Source organism: Hermetia illucens, chromosome 1 (assembly GCF_905115235.1).
Source record: "Hermetia illucens chromosome 1, iHerIll2.2.curated.20191125, whole genome shotgun sequence".
Taxonomy (NCBI): Eukaryota; Metazoa; Arthropoda; class Insecta; order Diptera; family Stratiomyidae; genus Hermetia; species Hermetia illucens.
Window position 1 is genome coordinate 173231853 of NC_051849.1, and position 26675 is coordinate 173258527.

General features: G+C 39.4%; 1 protein-coding gene across 18 annotated transcripts in view; it reads right to left on the reverse strand.

The window, feature by feature from the left end:
- Positions 1–218: 218 nt before the first annotated feature.
- The window catches only part of LOC119646678 (dachshund homolog 1), a 92128-nt gene continuing 65671 nt past the window's right edge, over positions 219–26675 (reverse strand). For 9 of the 18 annotated variants that reach the window (XM_038047224.1, XM_038047223.1, XM_038047222.1 and 6 more), the window contains 8 exons: positions 17902–18175; positions 17720–17796; positions 11310–11507; positions 10888–11166; positions 10499–10582; positions 2502–2651; positions 2143–2385; positions 219–1881 (listed from right to left, as the gene is read on the reverse strand). In XM_038047224.1, coding sequence (XP_037903152.1) covers positions 1748–1881; positions 2143–2385; positions 2502–2651; positions 10499–10582; positions 10888–11166; positions 11310–11507; positions 17720–17796; positions 17902–18175 — 1439 coding nt within the window. In that variant the 3' untranslated portion in view covers positions 219–1747. The remainder of the gene's footprint in view (positions 1882–2142; positions 2386–2501; positions 2652–10498; positions 10583–10887; positions 11167–11309; positions 11508–17719; positions 17797–17901; positions 18176–26675) is intronic. The other 9 variants (XM_038047231.1, XM_038047229.1, XM_038047226.1 and 6 more) reach the window with 3 other exon arrangements.

Below are 26675 nucleotides of genomic sequence, written 5' to 3' on the forward strand. Positions count from 1 at the left end.
ATATGATTTTTTACTTCGAATTTTGCTTAGGCATCTTCTATAATGAAATAACCATATTGATGGACGAAGTTGTCTTACCATATAAGAAATATCCTTGTATCCTATCCTAGACAGAAAACATTCTAGACTTACCCATTCTCATTAATTATCCTTCCAACAAACTATAGTTATCTACTTGCATGTAAATTAAACACACACTTAAAGTTCGACAATTTTTATTTACTTTAAAATTCTTTAGCATTATCAATTTTTCCGTACTATTAAGTTGTTTTTACAATAAATAAAACAATGAACATATTTCGAATATTTTAAATAATAATTTATTTTGAATTATCATAAATGTTTTCTATTTTCTGTTTTGTGGTTTTCTTAATTTAACTGTTTTTTTAGTTTCATCAATAATTTACTTCAAAATTGTTTCCTTGTTTTTCAAAGTGAATAATATTTCTGTTTTTCATCTATGAAATATACTTTTTAAGAATAGTAATTTGTCTGCTAAATCAGCGTAAGTACACATATTATCTACTTATTCATTATATTTACATTTGCATGTGCACCGTATGAACAAGGACCGAAAGGAAAGCTAAACGTAATTTTTGTTCACATGGAAAGAATAGAACGTTAAAAAATTAAATAGTCTATTCGTTTAAAACGGTTTTATATCTATTTGTGAATACTCAAGCTAAAAACACATTTAAAATTAAATAAATTATTTCATGTTCAGCTTAATACTTTTCAACGTTTTCATTGTTCTTCTTATTCTAGTGTTTAATATTTTCGTAATAATCTATGAGTCTCTCATTTTACATTCAGTTTACATGTTTAGTATTAATTAAATTTAAGTTTTTATTGTTATCGTGTATAATTAAATCTATCATAGTTGATAATTACTAAGAAAATTGTTAAATTATATTCGGTCGGTAATTATCTAAGGACGAACACTACCTTATGTTGCAGTAAAATTTTCTTAATTACTTCCTTTACTGTGTTTCTTACCGTTCTATCTTTTTCAACTCGTATGCTCTAGTAGTTTACAAGGACACAGTTTCAAGGCTCTGTATCCCGAATATTTGAATATTTCTGATGAAGTGAATTGAATACCAACAAAAAGTGGTGCTTTCTGATGGCTTTGTGACATATCAGTTCAAATGTTATGCATTTCAAGATAGGAAACATAAAGCTATTAACGTTTGGAAGATTGTAGATGAAAGGAACTAGGAACAAAACACCACAGAAAAGGATGAATAATTCAATTGCTTGAGGAAAGTGTGACTGTCAAAACAGATTAAATAATAATAATAAATAGTGAAAGTTATACATAATATTTTTTTCTGTCTGTGAAACGGAAAGTAAGGTTCTTAGTTTTCCCCAGTTCCTTCCAAATGAGTGCTTACAAAACACCCGCGTTGTTTCGGTAGTTACTTTTCACATTGCATAAGCACCGCCAATTAAATGGGCAAAAGTCATTTCGCTACTCAATGTATTTCATATGATTGTTAAACTGTAATTAGTTATATGCGAGAGAATAGTTTAAAAATGTTCCTTTTGATTTTTCTGCATCTATTTTCTAATATGGCGAATATTATGTATGAAGCCGCAGAGTTCAACCTGCAGACAAACTGTTGCTCCTCTCTCTGTAAAGTCGGATTGCACGTAAGGGGGGGAAATCTCATACAGAGCTTCTACGAAGCACTTAAATGTAATTTCTAATTTAAAATTAGCGTCTTTACGTTGTATTGGTGGCACATTAAGTTGCACTACCGAACAATACTGAATTCTTATAGTAGCTCTGTTGTCTTTCTTGGAGAGGGCTTTTTACATCACGATCCGCGGATTGTTGCCGGGTTTTACGCTCCATTTCGATTTCTTGCGCTAGGGATTCTGAATTTTAAGGTACATGTTAGAAGGCTACCATTATTGAGGAGGTACTATGCAAAAAATCGATATAGATATCCACTGTGTAATAACCATATCATTACTTCGATGTTTTTAAGCAAATTTTACGTTGATTACAATTTTCAGGCCTAATTTCTTGCCGTAAAAATTAGAACCTGCTCCCGAGTGCTAAACTGATGGATATCTCATACTTTTTTGCTCACATAAGTTCGATTGTATCCTTGCCTACATGACTTCACAACTCACCTGAATAGTTTTGCCAGAAAGCACCACTTGCCATGAGATCAATGCCAGGATAATTCCATGGTTTAATATCTACATTCGGTGGGGGTGGTGGTGGCGGAGGTTGTGTGGATAAGTCACGTTCACGATCACGGTCACGATCACGTTCACGATCGCATTCACGCGAATATTGTTGGGGACTTTCCGATCTTCGACGACGATCCTGCATGTGACACTTATCTGGTTTATCGGTGTTTTTATTTTCTACTGTATACAATAAAATTAAAAGAAAATCGGAAAAACGTTCTTTTCTTCTATGATTGTGAAATATATTTTACGGTTCTTTCTATTTCTGAAAAAAATAGGGCGTAACTAGATCCTACCTTGATTTGCTTTTCCATTTTCGGAGTTTGTGCTGGAGGGTGGTTTTGATAAATCATCAGAGGGTTTACTTTTTATGTCGGAATTTCCTAGCTGTTGCTGTAATCGAATTCGGAGCTTTCTCTCTCGTCGATAACGTTTTTGGTATAAAACTATTTAGGAAAAAAAGCAAGAAAGATTCGTGAGCTTAGCGATATTCGACTTTGAAATAGTTAATGTGTATTTCGGATGTTTCCAGCAAAGAAAGTAAAGAAATTAAATTAGAGTCGCCATTTCCGTAGCTTGTAAAAATTTCATTAACTCATACACCCATATTTCGGGATATACCAAAGGAGACACCTTGCACTGAGGACGGGACACAATATCTGCACATTAGGCTGGAAACGGCGTCTCTGATTTAATTTCTTTGAAATAATCTTAAGGTCAAGTTGAAATCAAAATGTTAATTTTTCGAGCCCAGTGAATAATTAGGGTATTATGATATGTTCAGCAGCTGGTTATTTCCAACGAAAACTGTAAAAAAACAGGAGCAGCCTGTCAAGAACTCCGGTAGTTCCAACCAGCGTCTATTTATTATTTCCACTCAACAAAGAAGAAAATATGTGTAAATATCGACAAAGAGAACTGCGAGAATCTTTATTCTAATTCCAAAAATCGTTCAGGAATGCAGAAACCGTTTGAACTCTATGTCTAGATTCAATACAGTGGAACTACTCTGGGTACCTAGTCACTGTGGCGTAGAGGGAAATGAAATCTCGGGCGCTTTAACGAAAGAGGGGTCAATCTTCCCTATGCCGGGACCGGAGCCAACGATTGGAGTATCAGTAGCATTGGCTGTTTTCAAAAACTGGGAACAAGCTTCCCATGATGACAGGTGGCAGAGCCTAAATGTTACTCGACACGCCAAACTTTTCCTGCCAGAACCGAACATACGTACCGCAAAGTTTATCCTGTCGAAAAGTAGGAGGACTTATATGTGTATTGTGGGCATTCTGACAGGCCATAATTCACTAGCTGGGCATATGTTCAGAATAGGAATTACTCAAGATAATACGTGTCCCTCCTGTAATGAGGAAGCGGAATCCACGGAGCATTTCCTATGTGAATGCCCCGCCTATGGACGCATCAGGCATCAGATCGTTGGTGCCGACGTTCTCGTTGGTGCCGACGGGTAGCATCCACTAACGGAAATCCTGCGATACGTTAACGAATCCGGAATATTCCGTTCGACGGGGGTGGCAAGTATAATGGGCCAATACGGCCTGAGTGCTCAGAAGTTGTAGCTTTTCCCTCATCATACACACACACACACAATTCCAAACATCGGCGGACAATTAAGTCTTGTGGACGGCCAGATCTTATAACCGACCAAATACCTCCATGATTCCAATCAAATACTTACGTAAATCAACTTCTTTCTACAACAATGAGAGATAAAAAACAGTGCTCCACGGATGAATAAAATGGAGTTTCCATTCAATACACAACCAATGAGGGACACTTTTGACCAGTTCGGACCTCTCAACTTCTAGATCGAAATACCCAAGTTTTGAGAAATTTTTGGAAAACATTCGCTTTGGGTGCCCTGAAGCCGCAAGACAAACACAAAAATTGGAAGCCTTTTGAAGGATACTAAGGATATTGAGCTTTGAACTACAGGCATTGACTAAGTGATAATAAAACTTATTTCATAAAGGAAAGCCGCGTTGGGCTTATTAATTTTGTGGAGTTACTCTGAACCACTAAGCAAAACAAATACCGTTGAAAAGAATTAGGTCGTATTTAATTCAACTGTCCAAAAACGCAATTTAGAACCAGAATATGCTATTATCGTGGTCCATTTAAGCTTCACTTTTTGTAACATTTGTACTAAGCTAGATTATCTTTGCGGTCAAGGGTCGATTTCGTCTGTCAAGCCATTGGAGAAAGAGGAATATGTCTTTGAGTAGCCAAAATCCGACCACAAGATGACCTTGGCTAAAAACGAGGCAGAGCTATCGTTCGCTCCCAGAATTTGACTAATAATGAGATTGCAAATCTCATGGTTTATTAGGAAACCTTTTTGTTTTGTTTTTGATTGTTTGGAAAAAAATTAAAGCCCTTTCTTATCGAGAACTAGGCTAGCACTTTATAAAGTTTTTATGTTTTATATTGCATACATTAGACAAAACTAGAACATCAAAATAGTGCTCGTAGTGAGTAAAAGAGTAAAACTCTCATCCATCCGCAGACATGAATTAAAAGCTGGAGGTTTCCAAATTACTATGACAGGTACTTTCCATGTGCTGCTCCCTTATAGCAGCAAGGATATTGACGCAGAACAACCTCAACTTGAGATAACAGCATTTCTCCATCTTGGATAAAACAGCAAAGCGGGTTAATGCCTAAAGAAACATCGAATTCGGTGCAGCCGTCGGCAGAAGCAATGATCCCTAGATATACAAATCAATTGTAACCGCAATGTTCTACTCACTACTGTAAGTAAAAAGAGTGCAATGGTCTGTGTGTTAAAATCGAAAATTCGTTGAGAGAGACTGATGTCATCAAAGTAGTCGAATTGTTTGAAGAAATATGACGTGATCCATTAAACCATCACGTCCGTCAGCCAAAACAACTCTTCTTTCATTAAAACCTCCACTCTGGCTCCGGGAGTAACCCCTTTTTCTCCCTTTTCTCGTCTAAGTTGGGTAGATAAAATTACGGTGGCTGTTGGAAAGTTTTGGATTTGTGTAATTTTCATCATCTCATCATCAATGATGCACATTTCGAAACATAGTCCTCCTTAAGGCTAGGAGGTTCATGGATTTCAACCCACGAAGACTATGGAGGTGAAGCCTTGTGACGAATGGTTCACCACTAATGTGTAAACGCGCAAAGATTCCTGATGATGGTGAGGTGAAAGCTGCTTTTATAATTTATGATTCCCCAAACCTTAACGACACGCAACGTCCTGTAAGACAAACCTACAGTCACACATGAAGAATATCATTAATCAGACCTTACGCAATCCCGATGGGGAATCCATTACCCTCTTTAACCCACTTATGGAATTACCAATTGGGTAGAGTTTACCTAAATAGTTACCGCCTCACTAAATGTTAACCGTCGAGTTAATGCTAAGATATGTTCAAAATTGACCTAGTAAGTACAACCACGCAGTCTGACACTTCCGAAAAACAATAGCCTCATTGTCTGCAACTATCTCTTACTTCACTAAGTTATCGATACCAGGACCGTAACTTCCACCCCTTCTCCCCCCGCTATTCTTGCCCAATTTAAGTCGGCAAAAGGGTGTGTTTGGATTCGTGCACAAGGTTCATCATCAGCCCGTGATCACCGTGCCCTGAGAAAAGTGGATAGAGACCCAGAAAAATTTTGAACTTCAGACAGCTAGCTCTGGCCTCGTAGTTAATAACCTTTAATGCAAAATTACCGTCTCATCAGCCGTACTCATCATTCATTCATTACCGACTTCACATTTATTACCTTAGGTTTGTCTATGCAGTGTAATGTCAACTCCATGTAAAGCATATTGCTTAGCCAAGTAAATTAGCCTTTCCCGGTGCCTAAAAGTGGAAACACTCTTTTCAGGCAGTTACACTTTCACGTGATATCCAGCCCGGGAGTCGGCCACTTTTACTTAATCTCCATGCTAGAATGTGAGCCGAGCTACCAAAGTCTGCAAAGGCCAACGTCAAACTACATTGACGTGGGACGCAGCAAACAGTCTACGAAACTAGATTACATGCCTTTCCGAAGCGAGAATAAGCTGTTTGCATTGGATCGATTCGAAATGGTAGAGATTCGTCCATTTGATTTCTTTCAGATTTAATCGTGAAGCCGAAATTGGGATCTTCTATTTAGTTAGAAGTCGAAAAAAAGTAAACGCTGGAAAACATACTACCAAAAATACTGATTTTAGATAGAGCTGGCACGATTGATTGCAATTGGGTTTGTGAATTTTTCTTGTTTTAGCCGCTGAAATATCGCAGGTTGCGTGATTGTTGCTTTGGTGACATTCGCGGGAGGACTCATCCCATTTACCGTTGTTGAGCTTTCATCAGGACTCGCATCAAAATCCTCTGAATAAAGTCTCGGGAAACCTCATTAACATGAATATTTATGGCGATTGTTTCGTTGAAAATTAATAGTCTTCGTCATAAATTTTAATATGACCGACTAAAAAGTTTACCTATAACTCAGAAACGTTTGCAGCACCCATGCTTAACTCACCATCTCAATTGATGATAATTTTTAACCGATTTAACGTCTTTTGCTTTCAAAATGCCAATAACTACCTGAATTTTACAAATGGTGGTTGTGGTGGCATTCCCAAAGATTGCCAAGGCAGGACTGAGTGGCTCAGTGATGTGCATTCATGCTTATTTCTTTCTTGAGCATCTCTATTCGGGACTGGGGTGAAAATTTTGCGGGTTTCACCATTATTCATTTTGCTTTAGTTATTTTTTTCAACCTCTATTCCGAGTCACCGAGAAAAATTTAGGCCCGAGAAGAATTTTTTCAACCAAATAGGCAACCAATTTTATGGTTTCAATGGATCTTAGCACGAAAATCAGACTACTAATCTTAAAAGTCAACCAAAACAATCAACTATCACCAGGTCATTAACTAGCCAGAGCAGTCATTGCTTGCTTTAGCATTTTCTCCAGAGTACTTAGAAGATATACAACGGCAAAAGAATGGTTCGCTTTCCTCTGCTCCGCATGCTTTTTACGCTGTGGAACGCCTTATTGGGTTAGTCCTGAAGTTTTGCTTCCCCATATCGTAATGCAGGTATCCAGTAGCTCTTTCCTGATTACTAGGAATACTACTTTTACCGAAAAAATCTCTTTTGGTAGTCACAATCTCTCACTTTCCGAAGCAGTAACCTCTAAATAGTGATGATTTAGTTCACTAGATCGCGCGGTTGGTTTTGAATGACCATATTACATCCCTCTTGAGACCCACCAAAAACTTAAATTCATCTCTGAACAGAATTCTTTAAAGAGTCTCCCTTACCATACTAAATAAGTAACTTGATGTTTGTTTAGATTTCTTTATAGGCGTATTCTTATCCTCTTATTAAGTTTTATCTATCGCTCTTTGGATAAGTGCTCTCCTGGATAGTCGGTCAAGCGAAACATAGGCAGTTCAGTATTCCACTAGAAGTGTATTTTCTCCCGGCCAATAAGTATCATCTCAACATTGAGTCACATTTTTTTCGCAAAAAGCTCTCGCTGGGCGAATATTCGATTTAGGCACACCTAAATGACACTTTGGTGGATCATCCCATTCGCTGGCCAGCTTGACAGCCTCCTCCTTTTTGACCTTTCAGGCTTGGGAAAAGCTGTAATACAATTACCTAGTGAAATCTGTGGGTAAAAGCCTAAATAAAGTGGTAAAACATGTTGTGCACCATCGCAGCGCTCACAATGAAAAAGCCACCTTGCATTTCCTTGGGTTTCTATCATCAGTAATCATAGGCATCAAAGAGAAGTTTGCGGAAACACATTCTCGAACTCTTTCAAAATAAGATTTGGAGAAGTGTAACAGCTTTATGCACAGATACCAAAGGTTACATAAAAATAGTTCTCGCAATTATGTTGCAACTCTACCTGCCTAATCCATGATCCACACAGCATTACAAAAATGCCTGTAGGGTTTACTTCGAATATGGTATGGTATTGCAAACTACAAGCGACTAAAAGTTGCCCCATTCACAAGCTGAGGCGGCTCTTCGTGATCGAATTCATCATTTTGTTCAATCAAAGACCTGATCTGGATGGAGTCTCGAGGTGCTCGTTTCATGGGTATCGGTGGTCAAAAATTCAATTTTATTCAGATTCAACTTGCGATCGTGTTGCATGAGGTGACCTTTCGTTTGATACCCCACATGACTATATCTGATGAAAAGAAAATTTACACCCCCCTTAAATTTGACGTAAAATGATGTAACTCACTGGATGCGTAAGGGCTCACAATTCCCACTTTCCCACGGGGTTTGGTGTCAATCGCTATAACCGTTTCCGAGAAAAATGCGTGTGACAAACAGACGGACAGGCAGACAGTAAACCGATTTTAATAAGATTCTGCTTTACACAGGCTCTTAAAAGGGAGTGGTGGGAGGACGCTCCCTTGGTGAACACCAAAAGCAACACCAACATGGAGCGATGCTGATACACCCGCCCCACGTCGAACTTTACTTTCCGTATCGTGCTAGAACAATTAAACACAACGAATGAGTTCTTCTGGCACTAGGTATTGTCGTAGAGCATACTAAATGAGTTCATGTGGCGATAATCCAATCCACGATGCAAATCCCACTGTCGCCAGTGGGATTCAAACCGTGACCCTACGATAGCCTAACGCTAACCATAGAGCCACCTGGACACATTTATATTTGGCGCCTACAATATGTCGCAATTATATAAATCCTTCTTTTTTCCGCGCAAAATCGACTTGTTGTAGTGTCACATTCATTGACAAAGAATGCGATACTAATTATCTTACAACTTTTGGATTGAGTAGATCACGCAATAACTTCCCGCTTGCTTTCGCGAAGTGAGCAGAATTGAAGAGAGAAAGTTCAGGAAGATACGGTGAGTAGGATTTAATAATACTGAAGTTTCCATTCCAACTTCCAGTGGAAGGAGGAAGGAGGAATCATTGTGGAACGCTGCTATGAAAGAAGTGTATAAGTCACAGACTGCACTATCTAGAAAATTTAAAATAAAATACTTTTATCTCACATCTGGCATGAATCAACGTTTCCCTTGAAAAATCCTAGAACCTATTGGGTAGGTAAGATACAAGCTCATAATAGTGCCGAAGTACTCCTCTGAACCTTGCATGCGAGCTTGCTCAAGAACTTCCTACTCCTTCATTAAATCCCTAAATTGGTAGTGAAAATCCTCATCAAATTAGTGAATGACCCACTTTATACTTATAGGCATATTCGTATTGTCTCCGGTATTATTTACCTTCATCCTCCATTTATTTGGAAATCATAGCTTGAAAAAGGTTTCTTAATGAATTTGTTTCAGCCAAATATGTAGAAAAACTGAACCTAAGAAATATCCCTTTCCCCATATGGCGCTTTATACTTCAAGCTGTCACCATCTCTAATAAAAAAAAACCAAACCTCCCCAAAAACAGATCCAGATATTTGATCTGAGCAGTAAAATTTGATATCTTTGCTAATATTCAATATCTCAATATCGAGCAATATTTCCAATGAATTGACATTTTTTGCTTCTCTGCACTTCCCGCATGGCGCGTAATATAAAGCCCAAAATGATCAGCACAAATAACTAGAGATCGAATGGATCAAATTCAAATTTAATTTGACAAACATTGAAAAATACTACTCGGATTTCTTGAATGAAATTGAATCGACAAGGAGAACACAGAGTCAGTCCTACAGTACCACATGTAGACGCAATACGATAATACCAAGTAACGTATGGTTCGTTTTGGTTTTCCTGGCTTCCTTGGCGTCGTGGCCTTCTGTTCGTTTTTCTGTAACATTTGAGACATTTAAAATCCTTTCTTTTTTCTTCTTGTTCTACTAAATGCATATGTCATTTGGAATAAATATGCAATTTATTCCAGCTCAGTTCATTTGAATAAATCAAGACTCGGCGCACAAAACAGAACTAATATGACAATAAATGACAACGAACATATTTGAAATGATATAAACAATGAACGAAGGCGAATTTTCTGGAGTTAATGAACAGTAAGCGGGTGTATTAGCTTTCAAACTGTTGAACTGTTACGGACTTCGAATAATATATGTAGAAAAGTTGATTGATTTGGAATGTAGTGTGAGTAGAGACTGGATTTAGCTATGACAGCAAAATGCGTCATCTATTCTTTCTTGTGTATATCGCAGGGGCTAAAAGCTTGTTTCTCAAGCCTTGATTTAAGTAACCGAAAAATCCCAACCATATAGCACCATCTACCACTAATTCAATTGTCTAAGGGCTCATGAACTCACCTCTTAATTTCCTTTCTTCTATGAGCTGGCGATCCAAGGAGTCCTTAACTTCTCGTTCTCGCAGAACATCCATTTTAAGTTCAGCTGCAAAGAAATTAAACGATACCGAATGGTTGAAGTTAATTATTATTAAATAAGCTGAATTTATGAATTTAAATCTTTGTGTGAGCATATTTCCATTTTTAGTGAAGGCCTTTCATTTTTGCTTTCCTAGCAATATCAAATAAAACCTTAGCCAACAGAAAATACTTTCTCCTACTTATTTTCAGATAGAGCTTGCAGAATCAACTGCATATGTCAACAATGATGTAGCCCGTGTTTTAAGTCTCCATCTCAATTATGAAATACATGTATCATATGAAAGAAGACCTTCAATTTAAAACACTTACCCTTTTCATAACTAATTTGTCGTTCTTGTTGTCGTGCATTATCCGCAGCTACTTTCAATAAACTTTGAATATTTCGAAGGAGCGTCTCAGTCGATGAAGTGCTTTGCTGCTCTGGGTTGTCGCCAGGACTCGGTAAACCGCCACCGGATCCTGTACTGACTGCTGCTGCCGCAGCTGTTGCAGCTAAGGTTGAATAGTTTAGGGCACGCTGCGTTTCTGAATTGGGTGTTGCCATTGAATGCGGTTGTGAAAGATCACGTTCGGTATCACTCATGTCTACTTTATGAAACGAAATTTTCAAACACAAAGAAGAAAAAACAGTTTCAGAAAACATAATCAAATCCTCGTTCCTAAACTTTTTTTATAATTCTTTACTCTTATTCACTAAGTTGTAATTCGAAAAAAAAAATATTAATATTCACCTTCTTCCTTTTCATTATGCCCTTCCGATTCAGAAATATTGTCATCACTAAGGTTCTCGTCTTCTCGTATTGACTGTGGTGCAGAATTTACTTCACTACGATCGCTAACATCACCATTACTACCATGATCACCAGCAGATTTCGATAAATTCAAAACAGGACTTTGCCGATTCGGAGATCCTACGTATCGGAAAATCACTAACATAATTGAAATCAAGACATTTTTTAAATATGTATATGGATTGCAGTCGATTACATGTCAAGTATCCCAGAATTTTTAATAGTGATATAACAATAAATATAAAATGAACATCCGTAGCAAGCTGCAGATATCAAGCAGCTGTACTAAGCAGTAGATTGAAGATAAAACGTATGCAGTAAAGGGTACGCAACATTTAGAAACCAGTAAAACAGCTTCAAAGAAAACAGCATCAATGTATGTCAAAAAAATGCTGATAAAGCTTGCGAAATCTATCGAGATAAAAAATTACTTCCATTGTATCGTAAAGCGTAAAGCGGAAAGGATTACTGCAGTGAGAAGGTTTTCTGCATTATTTTTGTCTCCGATGACTTCAATGAATTTGATAAAAACCTCTACAAATTTATCCCCTCTACTTGAAACATATACACCTATATACCTAGACATTCTAAGACTCTCTTTTCACCCACGAACTGCACACAAAACTTTGCCCTCCCAGTCTCTTCTGCATTCCACAACTTCTACTCAATGCGCCCTGCCATTTTATTAATCGTATTTATTGCTCGCAAGCACTTCTTCCAATACTTACGTCCTACCTATTGCTCCATCCCTTTATCTTTCAGCTATCGATCTGAATAAAAAGAAAAACGTTCGGGACATCATTGCAACCAGGACAATTAGGCGAATTGTCAAATTGGAATGTATTCAGATATAGGCAGTATATGCATTAGAGATCCAACAGTATTATTCACATCGATAGTTTCATTGTTTCCACCTACTTTACGGTCCTTCTCTTTCCACGTTCGTCGGTAAAAAAAAACTGGCCCTTTCATCACAAACCAACTCAAAATGCCCACATCCCACAAATTAATAATATGACAACTGTCAAATTTATACCCGTGTCTTTTAAACGTTACGATTAACTAAAAATCATATGGTTTTAATACTGGTAGCGCCATCTATGTGCTCACCTCGTATCATTCAGAATATCAATCGGCACCATCCCAGCAAGGGTGTACGTCCTATAGGTAAAATATGTTCCTAACACAGTCTTTCGGTAAGGCTGTATGCGGTAAACAGGGAAGCTCCTAACAATGTTACTGCATATAGCAGCATGAAGCTCCCCTCTTTAACTATGACCACCAATCACGAGTGCGGATCCAGCATTCTTCAGCCATCGTTTCATATGTAGCCAACTCAACATAATGTTCTATAACCATAATCATTGTTATGTCGTCGTCCCACTATCATGGCATCCAAAACCACCGAAAGGTTAAGGAGATTATTATACATGGTATTTCGCACCGACGGGTCTAACGCAAAACTATGTGAAGTACTCGTGAAAGAACATGCTCTTTGGGTACTGAAGACGCCATTCCGAAGTCTTCTTTCTCCAGATAACTATCGATAAGTTAAGCCAGACGATTGAGTGAACTGGTCGGAGAGCTCCTTATTAAGATGCAATTGCCGAATTGAATCCATGCCTCACATTCAAGGTAATCACTATGCTAGATTTTTTGGCAATACCTTATAGTGAATTTCATTTTCACCCTAACCAGTAACAAGTTTGATAGCACTCATGGTTGAACCCTATGGAAACCTGTCTATCTGATAAGCACCCCAGACTTTAAACCATGAAGATCAGTCTATAGTAGACTACATATAACTTGATTAAGTACTTTTCCCATAATCCAACAATTCGGGAAACAGGAAGCTCGGCATTCCATTTATACGTCCCCTATTATGTGTATGCATTTAGCATGTCAGACTACTCACTTTAGTATGGTATTGATATTTAGTTGCAGTAAATTTCAGCGGAAAGTCAACTTTGATCAAACTTGGGGATAACATGCTTCATACTACAATCTATAGTACTCGAGGATAAACTTAAGGGGAGTTTTTACTCAATTTACCCAAAAATAAAGTAATATACTATTATTAACTTAATTTGACCAGATATCGATGTTGAGAGTATTTTCAGCCCTGTACATCGTACAGAAGCAGCTTCATTATTTTTTCAGATTTTTCGGTTAGGTAGTTTCTGAGAATCGGTAACTTTCGACCCCTCCCACTCTCCGCCTTTGTAACAAAAGTCAAACAAGCTATATTTTGTGAAAAAAAATTAGACTCCCTCCTTTTGCAAGTATGGGGACCTCCCTTGAATCTCAACTTATAGTCGGTTCTGAGAAAAGAGCATGTGACAGACAGACAGACAGACGGACAGATATTGAACCGTTTTTAATAAGGTTTCGTTTTACAAACGTTATTACATACACCATCGAGAACCAGATTGTTCGTTGGACTTAAACTTTGCGCACCGTCTCAGCGTTGGTGAGTTTCATGTTGTCACAAAAAGCTCACTACGTTGATGTGCTGCTCTAATCTAACTCAACCTGAATAAAGGGTTTACTAATTCATGAATTTTGTTGACATAACGCTTTCCTCGCTTTTTGGCGTGCAGTCCTTTGGCTAATTTCTCAGATATAAATGATTCGTTGATGACCAACGACACAGCACTAGTGAAAGCTTCCTCGGAAACCACATCGAAGTTTTCATTCTGGTGTGAAATTTCTTTATCTTTGTAATCAAATGCATATAATATGTTATGTAACTGAATGTTATCTCCCAGACGATGACGCTTCTTGCATTCGTAAATTGTTTTCTCCATCTCCGACCTGGTTATCCTCGGATTTCACGAATGTGATGAAAGACAGAAAAAACTGGAGCTATGTATATTGGTCACTTATACCCGCTGAGAGCAATTAGCGAGTTGCCTCGCAATTTCCTGTAAGGCATGTAAAATTCACTTTCATCTACCGAATCACCAATGAATTATTGTCAATGTGCCTGTGGGTTAATTTGCTTTGGCAACATTCGTCCCGGATTAGTTCATGGTCCGCTAAAACAAATCCTGGACAACATAACAGTAATTGGGAATTTTTTAAATCAGCTTCATTTTCCCAATGCCTACTACCCAGTTTCTCCGTCAGTTCACGCAGAGTAAACTGGGAGTACCTATCAACTGCATCTTTTCTGTGTTCTGAGAGATTGTTGACTGTTTTCGTTAGACATCCCGTCTTTGCGCAGAGGTTCACCAATTCGATATCCCTAAAAGCTGTCTGACGTCCTGACCTACGCCATCGCTACATCTTAGGCAGGGTCTGCCTCGTCTTTTTTTCTACCATAGATATTGCCCTTATAGACTTTCCGGGTGGGATCAACCTCATCCATACGGACTAAGTGACCTGCCCACCGTAACCTATTGAGCCGGATTTCATCCACAACCGGACGGTCATGGCATCGCTTATAGATTTCGTCATTGTGTAGGCTACGGAATGGTCCATCCTCATGCAGGGGGTCAAAAATTCTTCGGAAGATTCCTCTCTCGAACGCGGTCAAAAGTTCGCAATTTTTCTTGCTAAGAACCCAAGTTTCCGAGGAATACATGAGGACTGGGAAAATCATTGTCTTGTACAGTAAGGGCTTTGACCCTATGGTGAGACGTATCGAGCGGAACAGTTTTTGTAAGCTGAAATAGGCTCTGTTGGCTGACAACAACCGTGCGCGGATTTCATCAACGTAGCTGTTATCGGTTTTGATTTTCGACCCTAGATAGGAGAAATTATCAACGGTCTCAAAGTATCTTTATTCTTCCCGTTTGACCAGTGCGGTTTGATGTTGTTGGTTGGTTGGTACTTGTCTTGCCTCGCCTTCATTGATGTGCAGCCCAAGATCTCGTGCCGCCTGCTCGATCTGGATGAAGGCAGTTTATACGTCTCGGGTGGTTCTTCCCATGATGTCGATATCGTCAGCATAGGCCAGTAGTTGGGTGGACTTAAAGAGGATCGTACCCGTCGCATTTTCCTCAACATCGCGGATCACTTTCTTGAGGGCCAGATTAAAGAGGACGCATGATAGAGCATTCCCTTGTCGTCGACCGTTGTTGATGTCGAATGATCTTGAGAATGATCCTGCTGCTTTTATCCGGCCTCGCACATTGGTCAGGGTCAGCCTAGTCAGCCTTATCAGTTTCGACGGCACACCGAATTCTCTCATGTTGTTGATTTGCCTGGAGTAAAGCTTCTTTGGTATGGGCCAATGATGTTCTGGGCATATGCACTGTGTGATATCTTCCTTTTTATGTATGATACAGATAATGCCTCATTGCCAATCGTCAGGCATTGATTCGCTGTCCCATATCTTGAGCACAAGTTGATGAACCACTTGGTGTAACTGGTCGCTTCCATTTTTAACTAATTCGGCTATAATTCCATCGGCTCCTGGCGACTTATTTCTTTAGCCGATGAATTTCACGGACTGTTTCTACTATACTTGATGGTGGCAGTAATTGTCCGTCGTCTTCAGTTGTCGGGACATCCAACTCACCGATGTTCTGGTTGTTCAATAGCTCATCAAAGTACTCAACCAATCGCTCCAATACGCCCATTCTGTCGGAAATCAAATTTCCCTCATTGTCTCGGCAGGATGAGCATCGAGGTGTATAAGGATTCATCCTGCCGACTTGTTGGTAAAACTTGCGCGCCTGGCGTGGTTGCTCCCTGTACTTTTCTAGTTCACAGACTTGTTGGTTCTCCCAGGCTTCCTTTTTCCATCGGTTCCATCGCTTCTCCACTCGACGGAGTTCGTGATAAGTCTCTGCGCGTGCCCGCGTTCGTTGATTACATTCATCGTCAAACCAGCTGTTCCGACTCTTTTTGCGGCTGGGAGCAAGCATCTTTGTGGCCGTATCCATGATAACGTTCTTCAGGTGGTTGTGAAGATCATTTGTTGATGCTTCATCTCCATATCCTCTGTTGGCTGCGGTTATTGCGGCATCCATTTCCCTCTTATAGGTACCGCGGAGGGCTGTGTTGTGAATGGCTTCAGTGTTAACTCTCACTTGATTGTCAGAGGGGATTCTGGGTGGTGTTGTTATTCGAGCTCGGAACCCCATGCTAACGAGATAGTGATCCGAGTCTATGTTGGCCCCCAATGTGTTCTGACATTCATGAAGGCTGAGAGGTGGCGGCGTTCGATCAACACGTGGTCAATTTAGTTGAAAGTAGTCCCATCTGGAGAGGCCCATGTATGTTTGTGGACCGCTTTCCGCACAAACCAGGTACTTCCAATAATCATTTCGTGTGACACTGCTAATTAAATAATCCGCAGTTCGTTATCGTTTGTATTTTCGTGTAAGCTATGGGAGCCAACGTACCGCCTGAATACGGGTTCCTTCCCTACTTGGCTGTTAAAATCCCCAAGTGTGATTTTGATATCATATCTGGGAGAGGCTTCGAGGGTTCGTTCTGCTGCCTCGTAGAAGGTATCCTTCTCCGACTCTGCAGTCTCCTCTGTAGGGGCGTGAACGTTAATGAGGCTTATATTTCTAAATTTGCCTCGCAAGCGCAGAGTGCATAGCCGTTCGCTTATATTTTCAAAGTCGATAGCAGCAGGTTTCATTTTATGGATGACTAAGAAACCTACTCCGAGCACATGGTTTACTGGATGGCCACTATAATATACGGGGTAGCGGCTCTTCTCCAGGAAACCGGTCCCTGTCCAACGCATCTCCTATAGCGCTGTTACATCAGCCCTATATTGGGACAGGGTATCGGCTAGCTGCTCAGCAGTTTCATCTCTGTACAGGGAGCGCACGTGCCATGAGAAAATGCGCGAATCGTTATTCCTTTGTCGTTGCCGGGTTCGTCGTTGTATAATCCGTCCAGTCCGAAACTCCTGTTGTGGCTTCGTAACAAGTTGTTTTCTGTGTAGGTTTGTCAGCCCTATCCAACCACCAACCTGGACCAGGTGGTACAATTTGTCCCGTTTTTAGGCGCGGGAAACTCGCCGTCATCCTTCTACAGATTAATAATATATAAACGCGAACCACTGCTCTTACATTATTCATACATTTCATTTTAATGAAAATATCTTCCATTCATAAAAAATAAAAGAATTCATATACGTATATATGCATATATGCAAAGCATTAGAGTGATATAAACGCTGCAAAATTACTGAATTTAAATAAGAACTGTTAGAGGAGCCGCCTAGATAATTTTCGTCATTTATAAGAATGATGTCATGGTAACAATAAGTGTGCATTATTTACAACTTTGGATAGCTATAATTTGCAAATTATACCAATATAATCGACTGCAATCGTGTCATTTCAAATCACTGGTAATAAGATTAAGTAATTTCCACTCACCATTTCTGGAGCTGAGATCTCGTGCCTTTTGATCGCCAATTATCGAAGGCCTATCCTCCGTTCGTTCTTCTCGCAGCCTACAAAAAGCAACAAAGACCAGGGATGAGAACAACTTAATGGCATTTAGGAACATAATTTGTTTGGTCATTTAAGCAATTAGCATCACTAGACTATAAACGTACCTCTCTAAATGTTTGACGATATCTTCATAAGCTGCCCGACAACTGTCCCAAATACCAGATCGAGCGATGGCATCCATACCAGGCATTCCTGGCTGCGATTTAATCATAGGCGCCCCACCGGTCGAATCGGGTCGATGCATTCCATGGGGTGGCATTCCTGGACTCATTAACGCTGATCCTGGATGGTGATTCATTTGCATGAATGCCATGTGATTAATTGGTGGCGGATTGTAACCGTTGGCAAGTAACGGCGATTTCTCTAGACGTGACATGTCTAAATGAGGGGATGAAATGCACAAAAAGTTGAGATTTTAGGGTGGATTGTGATTTTGAAAGTTATATTTGGTTAAATGATGTTTAAAGCGAATATACTGTCTCATTTCCGATAGCAAGTCAACTAATTGATATAAATGTGTGAAATAAATTAGAGGACCCGAAATTTCCTCCTGCCTTCATCTACGTAAATTAGAATAGAAAGAAATCGTACAAGTAGAATATATAGTATAGCGGTGTATATGGTTTAATTGTTGGTTGGATAATAAATAAACAGAACAAATTTGTCTTAAGAGGAATTCAACCGCGCTCATATCAAAATTCCAAGCAAATTCCACTCTGCGTTCAATTCAAATGACAGTCATTTATGTAGTAATTTATGAATTTGCGACAGAAGGCATCCCCAATACATCGCACACTTTCAGTATCGAATTCACACTAGACATATCAAGCTTGTGTCTGAATTATAGTGGAAGAAACTTCGGCCACAATTCGAGAAAAAACATCCAAAGGCTGTAATTATCTGCAATGTCAGTTGCATAAAAATATTTCTTGATGCATTTCTTAAACGTTGCATAAAGAGGTGAATAAAATTGAACATTTGCACCTTTGTATGTCTCGTTCCATGTTAAAATTACCATTTGTGATATCTGGTTAAAAAATGTAAAAGTGCTCCGTCGCCAGTCTTCAAGTTTACAAGTGTTAACATGTGCACGTAGATGACAATAGGAGAGATGGTGGTATGGTTAGACGTCGCATTGCTTGTCAGTATTTTAGATGAGTATTAACTTCGGGTTAGGTCTGGGCGGAATAAGCTATTTACAGAGTGAATGTGCACCAATCCTAGAAGAAAGACTGAATACTTGCCAAGTTTACTACCTGGTACCACTGCATAAACTCTTCAATTGAATAAGAAGGCAACTAAATTTGAAACATAGACCAACGAAAGTAGCATAGCACTGAATAAAAGAATAACTGAGCAATGCTGTACAATTAGACTAAAGAATACTGCTGGGAGCTACGTGACGTGCGGTCAATCAAAATCAATCCAAGGAGCCAATATCTGCAATGTCAACTAATTCTTTATGTTTCGAAATGAATTCACTTCGTCAATGCAATTCCACAATCCAACGATGTGATTTTTACTACCCAAACCACCGTCATGAAAACACCATACTTTTCCCTACTTTCTACTACTAGTCACGTTCCCAACTACCACATTTGATGTATCTAAATAGTTAACTGAAGCCAACCACTGTTTAAAGTTGGTAAAGGAAAAATGGCAAAAGGCGATCATACACCGAACAATTTTACGCACATTGGACCCTAATTGACCACAAACACGAATATCAGTTGTACGTACGTATTACCTTCTGTAATGTTTCACGATGACGCAGCGGAGACGACGGCAGACAACACTACACCTTTCGCACCTTCTATCTTCACTTCTGCTCGACCCCATCTTTTCAATAATGAAAACGTTTTCACTATGTTACCACAAGTTGCAAGTACCAAGTCTTGCTACTTGACTGTTCACAAAAAACCGCACAAATTATCATTTAGTATGTGGTGAGTTGTGTTTTTGATGTCGGACCGTTTAGTTTTCCTTAGACACGAGGACTAATCATTTGTGGTAATGCTTTAATCGATCGATAAGTGATGATAAGAAATCCAAGAAACTGCAGGTTAAAACGTTTGCATATGACAAGGTGAAGTGGATTGGCCTCTTTTCTTTGTCCTGATCCGCTTCGAAAAATCTGAGCTAATTTACATGTAATTGCTCAACTCTTTTGAAAAATTTACGAAAATATTAATCCATGTAATATGATGAATGACAGGTACCCCATTCAAAAGTAATTATGCGTAGATTTGTGTAGATTATTCTCAATTTTATATTATTGCCAAAAAAGGCACAGAGAGAAGCCCAAGTTCAGTCATCGAAAGATAGCAATACTTCCACGACGGTCTGTTTGTTTCTTATTTCAAGAAACAGGTTGCTTTGTCAAAGAGTTACTCATATCAACTAAAAATTATTATTATGAACGAATCTGAGACAAAGAGCTTCATCATTTTGGTATGAGAGATCTTTTTGATTAGTTTATATAAGAAGTATTAAACCCACTAATTTGCGAGATACAAATATGCATGTGACTTACTATTAATTTTAAAGACCAGTTACGTGACCAACGTCAACATTTTTGGATATTACTTCTGAGTTACCAAAATTGTATATGGCAAGGCTTATGATAGAAGAGGAATATTAATAATATTAAGACGATATCGACAGTCATAAACTCCCCCATGTTATTTACTAGCATGCTGCTTCCAAAACCAGGCACAAGAGGAGGGTTGCGGGCAACGTACTTTGTACTATCTTCAGAAAAACAAAAATAAAATGCTGAGATCAGGGAAGAAAAACCTATGCCAAATCCTACCTTATCTCTCTGGCTGACAGATCCCGCGACAGGCCGACCAAGAAAATGCATCCAATATGGTTAAAAACAAAATCATCGCGTGGAGCTTTAAGCCTCGGCGAAATGCTAGGCCGTTCACCTCAATAGACGCAGCAGAATGGGGCCCAGTCATGTCGAGAAATATGCAAAGTTTCTAACACATGGATGGCGTCAGTACTTAAGTAAATTAGTCCGAGCAAACCAAATACGTTCCAGTACGCTATATATTGGCACCCTTACTGGAAATACTGAAAAATTCGCAAGAACTCTTCGGAAAAGGCACATTGATATCTACGCTCTCTAAGAAATCCGACGGTCTAGTGCCAAAAGCTGCGACATAGAATGCGAACGTGGTAAAAATGGCTACAAACTTCACTATTTTCGTAGTCCACACACTCAATACTATGTTGGCATTGCCATCTCAGAGGGTTTTTGTGACGCCATTAAAGAAGTCGAACGATTTGATGACCGGCTAGTGAAGCTTACTATTATATGAGCTGATCGCACTATTCACTTGTTCGCCGCAAACGCACAACAGATAGATCGTCCTAATGCCGAGAAGGATGCCTTCCGGCAACATTTCGACGCCAAATCCTGTAACGTGATCCCTGACGATTATTGTATATTGTATATCACCATTGGCAGGCGACTTTAATTGTCGCGGTTAATCAAATGATTGTCTCATCTTTCTACGTTTTACTACGTTTGGGAACAATAAAACGGAAATCGAATATATTCTCATAAGAAGCCAATTCCCTATGAGATCATCGCACCTCGGCCGTTAATTGCTGTCTTGCAAATCAAGGCAACAATTAAACAGTATGAGGAACGCACTGACCCTGATTCCGTGAGAAGAAAGAAAAAATTGATCTCAGTTACGCACATGACGAAAAATCGGACAGAATTCACAAACCGGATTATGCACCTCTCGGGATCACCAAACCGAGGTAAACGGTTCATAAACCTTGGTTTGGCTTTGGAATTACGATGTTCAAATGAAGGTCCGCAAAAAGAAATGCCTCTACCACTAGCTTCGCAACGACAAAACGCAAGCCAATTGGTAATTTTATAAGAATGCCAAACGGGAAGCAAAGAAAGGTGCCGTACTCCTTAATTCGGTAGAGATTTAGGTAATTCTTGCATCCACCAGTATGAATGCTAAGCCATGCACTTGGTATAGACTGGTACCGCTGTTGCTTGTCTCAGCGGGGCTCTGATTGTGATCACAAAATCAATCCGTGTCTGAAGAGGACCGTACGATTAAGTCTCCACGACAGTTACCTATTTTTAACACTCATGGGCTTAACTGTCAGTGCCACTGGTGCTCAGAAGTGCCGGTGAGGAAGACGGGCCGGCAACCCAATAGGCCGAACCAAAACGAAGTGGCCGAGGAGAACCTCCACAGTGGTGGCACCGGGAGACACATTGGTTTGCTGCCCGTGATGCAGTAGGCGAATGCTCCAAAGGACTAATCAGGGCGATCAGACCCGAGTCTGCTCGGGGGACCGGGATAGTCATTGAATTCACATACATCAGGAGAATTCCAATAAGGAAAAAGTCTAGCATAATATTCAAATTACCGTTTGATTTGCTTGCGGTTCCATTCCATGAAGATTTTTGAACGCATTCTTAACAACCGTATTCGCGAAATTGTTCATAACCGTATATCAAGCCGAGTTTGTCAAGAACTGCGGAACTGCCGACGGAATATATACTGGGCGGGTACTCATGGGGAAATATTGTGAGAAGCGTGGCTCTCTTTACATTGCATTTCTGAATCTAGAGAAAGTGTTTGACCGTGTGCCATACGAACTCATCTGATGTGCTTTACGACAGTACTTAGTGCCAGAAGAACTTGTGCGCTGGGTTCAATTGCTCTATCACGATCTGAAAAGTAAAGTCCCAAAACCGTTTTGTGTTTCCGTCAGTGTTCGTTAAGGAAGTGCCCGTTTATCATTACTCTTCGTTCTTGTTATGGACACTGCTAAATGGGGCATCCAACCTTCAGCGTCCTATACACTGCTTTATGCAGATGATGTTTTCCTGGCGATTAAGTTGTCCAAAAATGGAATGATCGCCTCATGCGACACCGTCTCAGATCTGAATATCTGAATAAAACTGAATTTTTGACGACCGATCCCCATGAAACAGGCACTATCACAGTCAATGGCAATGACCCCCAAAATTGAGCCATTTAAATATCTCCGCCTATGCAATTGCCTCATGCATTAACGCAACCTGGATCAAGTGGCGTCCCACAACTGGCGTTCTTTGTGATCGACGCGATGTATCCACGAACGCCTCAAATTTAAATTTGCCGCAATGTTTTCCGTCCTGTCGTCCTCTATGGTTCTGGGTGCTGACTGAATATAAATGATAGCGGTAATGGAGACAAAGATGTTGCGATGGGCTAGTGGCATGACACGCTTTGATTACATCCGAAATGAGAATATCCGTGATCGATACGGAGTTGCATCGATCGTGGAAAAATTGCAAGAGAGGCGTCTTCGATGGTATCGTCATGAAATTCGCGCTAACGAGAATTCACTTGCCAAAATTGATCTGAACATCGAAGTTGATGGTAAGCGACCAAAGGGCCGGCCGAAACAACAGTAACTTGATAAACTGAATGAGGATATTACGAGTAAAGCCTCGCGACTGCAATCATTAGATAGAACCAAATGGCGCAATCGATCACAAAGAGCCGGTCTCTAAGATATTAAAAAATTATATAAAAGCGTGTGCAGATGTCAACGCATAGAAGATTGCAGCAACCAAATTTTATTATAAACGACATGATTTACGTCTTTAGTTGCAAATTTCGATGATTCCGAAATGCGAAAAGAACCTGGTTAGCTGCTATTGACCAACATGCCCTACAAATACGCAATGACATTCCGTGCCCCCCGCTTGATTTCCTCCTCCTGTGCTTAGTCTTCTTCTATTCAACTTTCTTGGAGATGTTTCAACTCTTATTGCCGACAAAAATATAGCCGCATGTTTATAAAAACTAACATCTTTCCTTATTATCAATTTGCATTCCATGAAAAGCATGATACGATTGAGTAAGCCCACAGAACAGTCCCCGAACAATCGCAATCGCAGAAGGATTCGATAAGGCATGATATCTGAAGTCAAGATATTATTGCTCAGAGAAATTCACTGTTTTGAAATTTTCCTTAACCAAAACAGTTTCCCATTAAAACTCAAAAACGTTACGTATCGTATAGCACCTTGATTTAATTTCACACCAGCCTACAGTAGTCTGACATCCACGACACCTCTGAGTATGTACTACTATGTCGCGAAAAGCAGCTCCAACAAATCCCACCGTGGTAATTCCTTTTATAAACGTCGGAAGAGGACAACGCTAACGATTTCAAGCAAGGGGCGACTACCGGGTGTTTTTTTAGAGGCGTAAAGGGGGCTCGCAGTAAATTTTAAAAATATATTAATCTGCTATTATTAACTTTATTTGAGCAGATATCAATGAGGAGTGTATTTCGTCGCTTAGATGTCATATCATCATAAAAAGTTCGCGACATCAACATAAAGATGGGAAATTTCGTCCAAAAAAGCTGAGATATTTGATGGTAAAGGCTCCTAAATTTCAGCAATTTTGCATGCATAGTTTGCGTGCGGCAATCATTTGATTGAGTCTGTGCCAGCATTTTAGCATTGAAAATGGAGAAAATCGAGTATTGGTTTTTGGAAGACAATACGGCATGGAAGGCAAAACGTATAAGGAATATCTAAAACGTAACCGTACCAACTTGTGGAGCATTTGGCATTTAACCAACGATGATCAAATCGTTCTAATTCACCAAATGGTGCTAAATGACCGTTAAATTAAAATTGGAGAAGTAACAAGAGCTATTAAGTTGCCCAACAAACGTGTTTGTCACATATTGAATCAAGATTTAGACATGAGAAAACTGACCCGGACCAAAAATCTTTTCTACAGTTTAGGCTAAAGATATCAGAGAATGTCAGTCGACTTCGCTGTGAATGAGTCAAATCAGGATAATAAACACAAGCGAGCGCGGTGATGACCACATTACCTCCTACAATGCACCGTCGTCATATAGTGCACTGTTTTTGTCTTAAATGAAGTGCCTTAACACGCTGCAAGATCCAAATTCAATTGGATTGTCGCGCCGACGATTATCATTAAAAATTATCAATTAATTACTGTAGGCGAGACTTGAATAGACCCTTATGTTTCAAAAATAAATGGGCAGGCAAAACAATAGACTGCAAAGAAGAAATCGGCCCCAAAAAAACAAAAGCTATCTGACACTTTAGCATTTGCCATGGCGAAACTATAGAAAGGACAGTTTGAATTGGTTGACCGGCTCCCTTACTTATCGGATTTAACTCCATCCGACTTTTTTGTTCCCTAAATCAAAAGTTGTATTAGAACAGCCGAGATTTTCCTCAATTGAGGCGGCTACCACTTTCGTTCAATTTTATAGAAAAGGATGCCAAGTATTATTTCGACGGAGTGAAGAGATGCGAGTATCGCTAGAAAAAGTGTGTAGACCTATAAGGATATCATGTAGAGGAGGCAAAGTAAATTTGAAGAAAAAGTAGCGTATTTCATCGAAAATCGAAAATTTTCGAGGAAGTTCCCGTAACAGAAACTACAACAATAAATAACAGTGAAAACAATTAAGGTAGAGGACTACAACGCCGAAACTATCGGAAGTTTCTCCTATCTCCAGTCGAACGTCAGGACCAGTAACACTTATGATGAATAAATCACGGCGCAGCTTTTGGCAGCAAACACACCCAATCTAAGCTTAAAAAAAACTCCGCCCTAGACCAGACACCGGGTGTTGCGCCGTTAGTGGTGATGATCTTCGTCGTCGCATCCAATAAAAATCAATCCTAGGACGCCTTTTATCCCTTGACGTACCCAGGCAGATTAGAACCTTCAGCAAGCATTTGCTAAGGCACTAATTTGAACGATTACAGCTGCGAACAGTTTGAGAGTTTCATAAAAAGCAACAACGAAATAGAATTATTCTTTTCGGCTTCACTAGAGGTTGGCTTTGTTATAATATCTTTGTGTCCTCCTCCGCAAGTATTTTTCCTTTTCATTATGTCTATTTCTCCTTATTGTATTCAAGATAAATATTGTACTTGGTTTTTCCCAACTTTTCTTTGTTTATCGGTTGATCATGGAGATAAAGTTAAGTTTCTAGTTCAAAAAGTACTTCGATGTCATTGGAATCGGACCTTGTTTTGTGAATTTTTAATTTTTTCCCTAATGTCAAATTCCTCTTTTTTCTTCGTTGTTCGTTATCCCTTAGTATTAAAAAGGAAAGTCCTCGTCCGTTTCTCCTTCCATTACAAATTAAATATTCCGTCGATTTCATTAGAAGAGATTCGACGTCTTGTTTATTGTAAATATCCAACATGTTCTCTTTCTTGATTTTTCTTTAAATTTTTGAAAAGTACTCCACTTAGGAATGGTGATGATTTTCCATTGGGACCGTTGAAGTTTGTTCGTAGCTATTACCTTTAAAGAGCAGCAAGATGTTGCTGATACAGATAAGCTAATACTTTGGGTTGATAATCTTCGTCTCCTGTTAGAAGTGAAAATTTCCGTTTTTGGGGTATCGTATAAAATAAAACCTAATCAAAATCTATTCAATGCTTTTCTGTCTGTCTGCTTCTCAATCTCTCTGCCTGCCTGTTACACAGAATTTACTCCGGGTCTATTAAATCTAGAAGGATGCGATGGTCAAGTTGGTTGTGCATCAGCCCCTCGATCTCTTGGAATTTTGTGTTCGTACTCATGCTTTTCCACAGCTGTAGGCTTATCACTTGCACAGAATTAAGGGAGATATACATCTAGATGGCCGAAATCTAGTTCTTTTTTTCTGCATTTTCTTGAAGTTTGAGGTCTCCAGAATATCTAGTGAAAACATATTCCGATAAATAAGCCAATTTTAGGTGAGAAAGTGAAACGTATTTTACGAGGGCGTTATTCGTTCTAAAATTTTCAAACGAGATTTTCTCAAAACCATCGTTTTTTGGTAA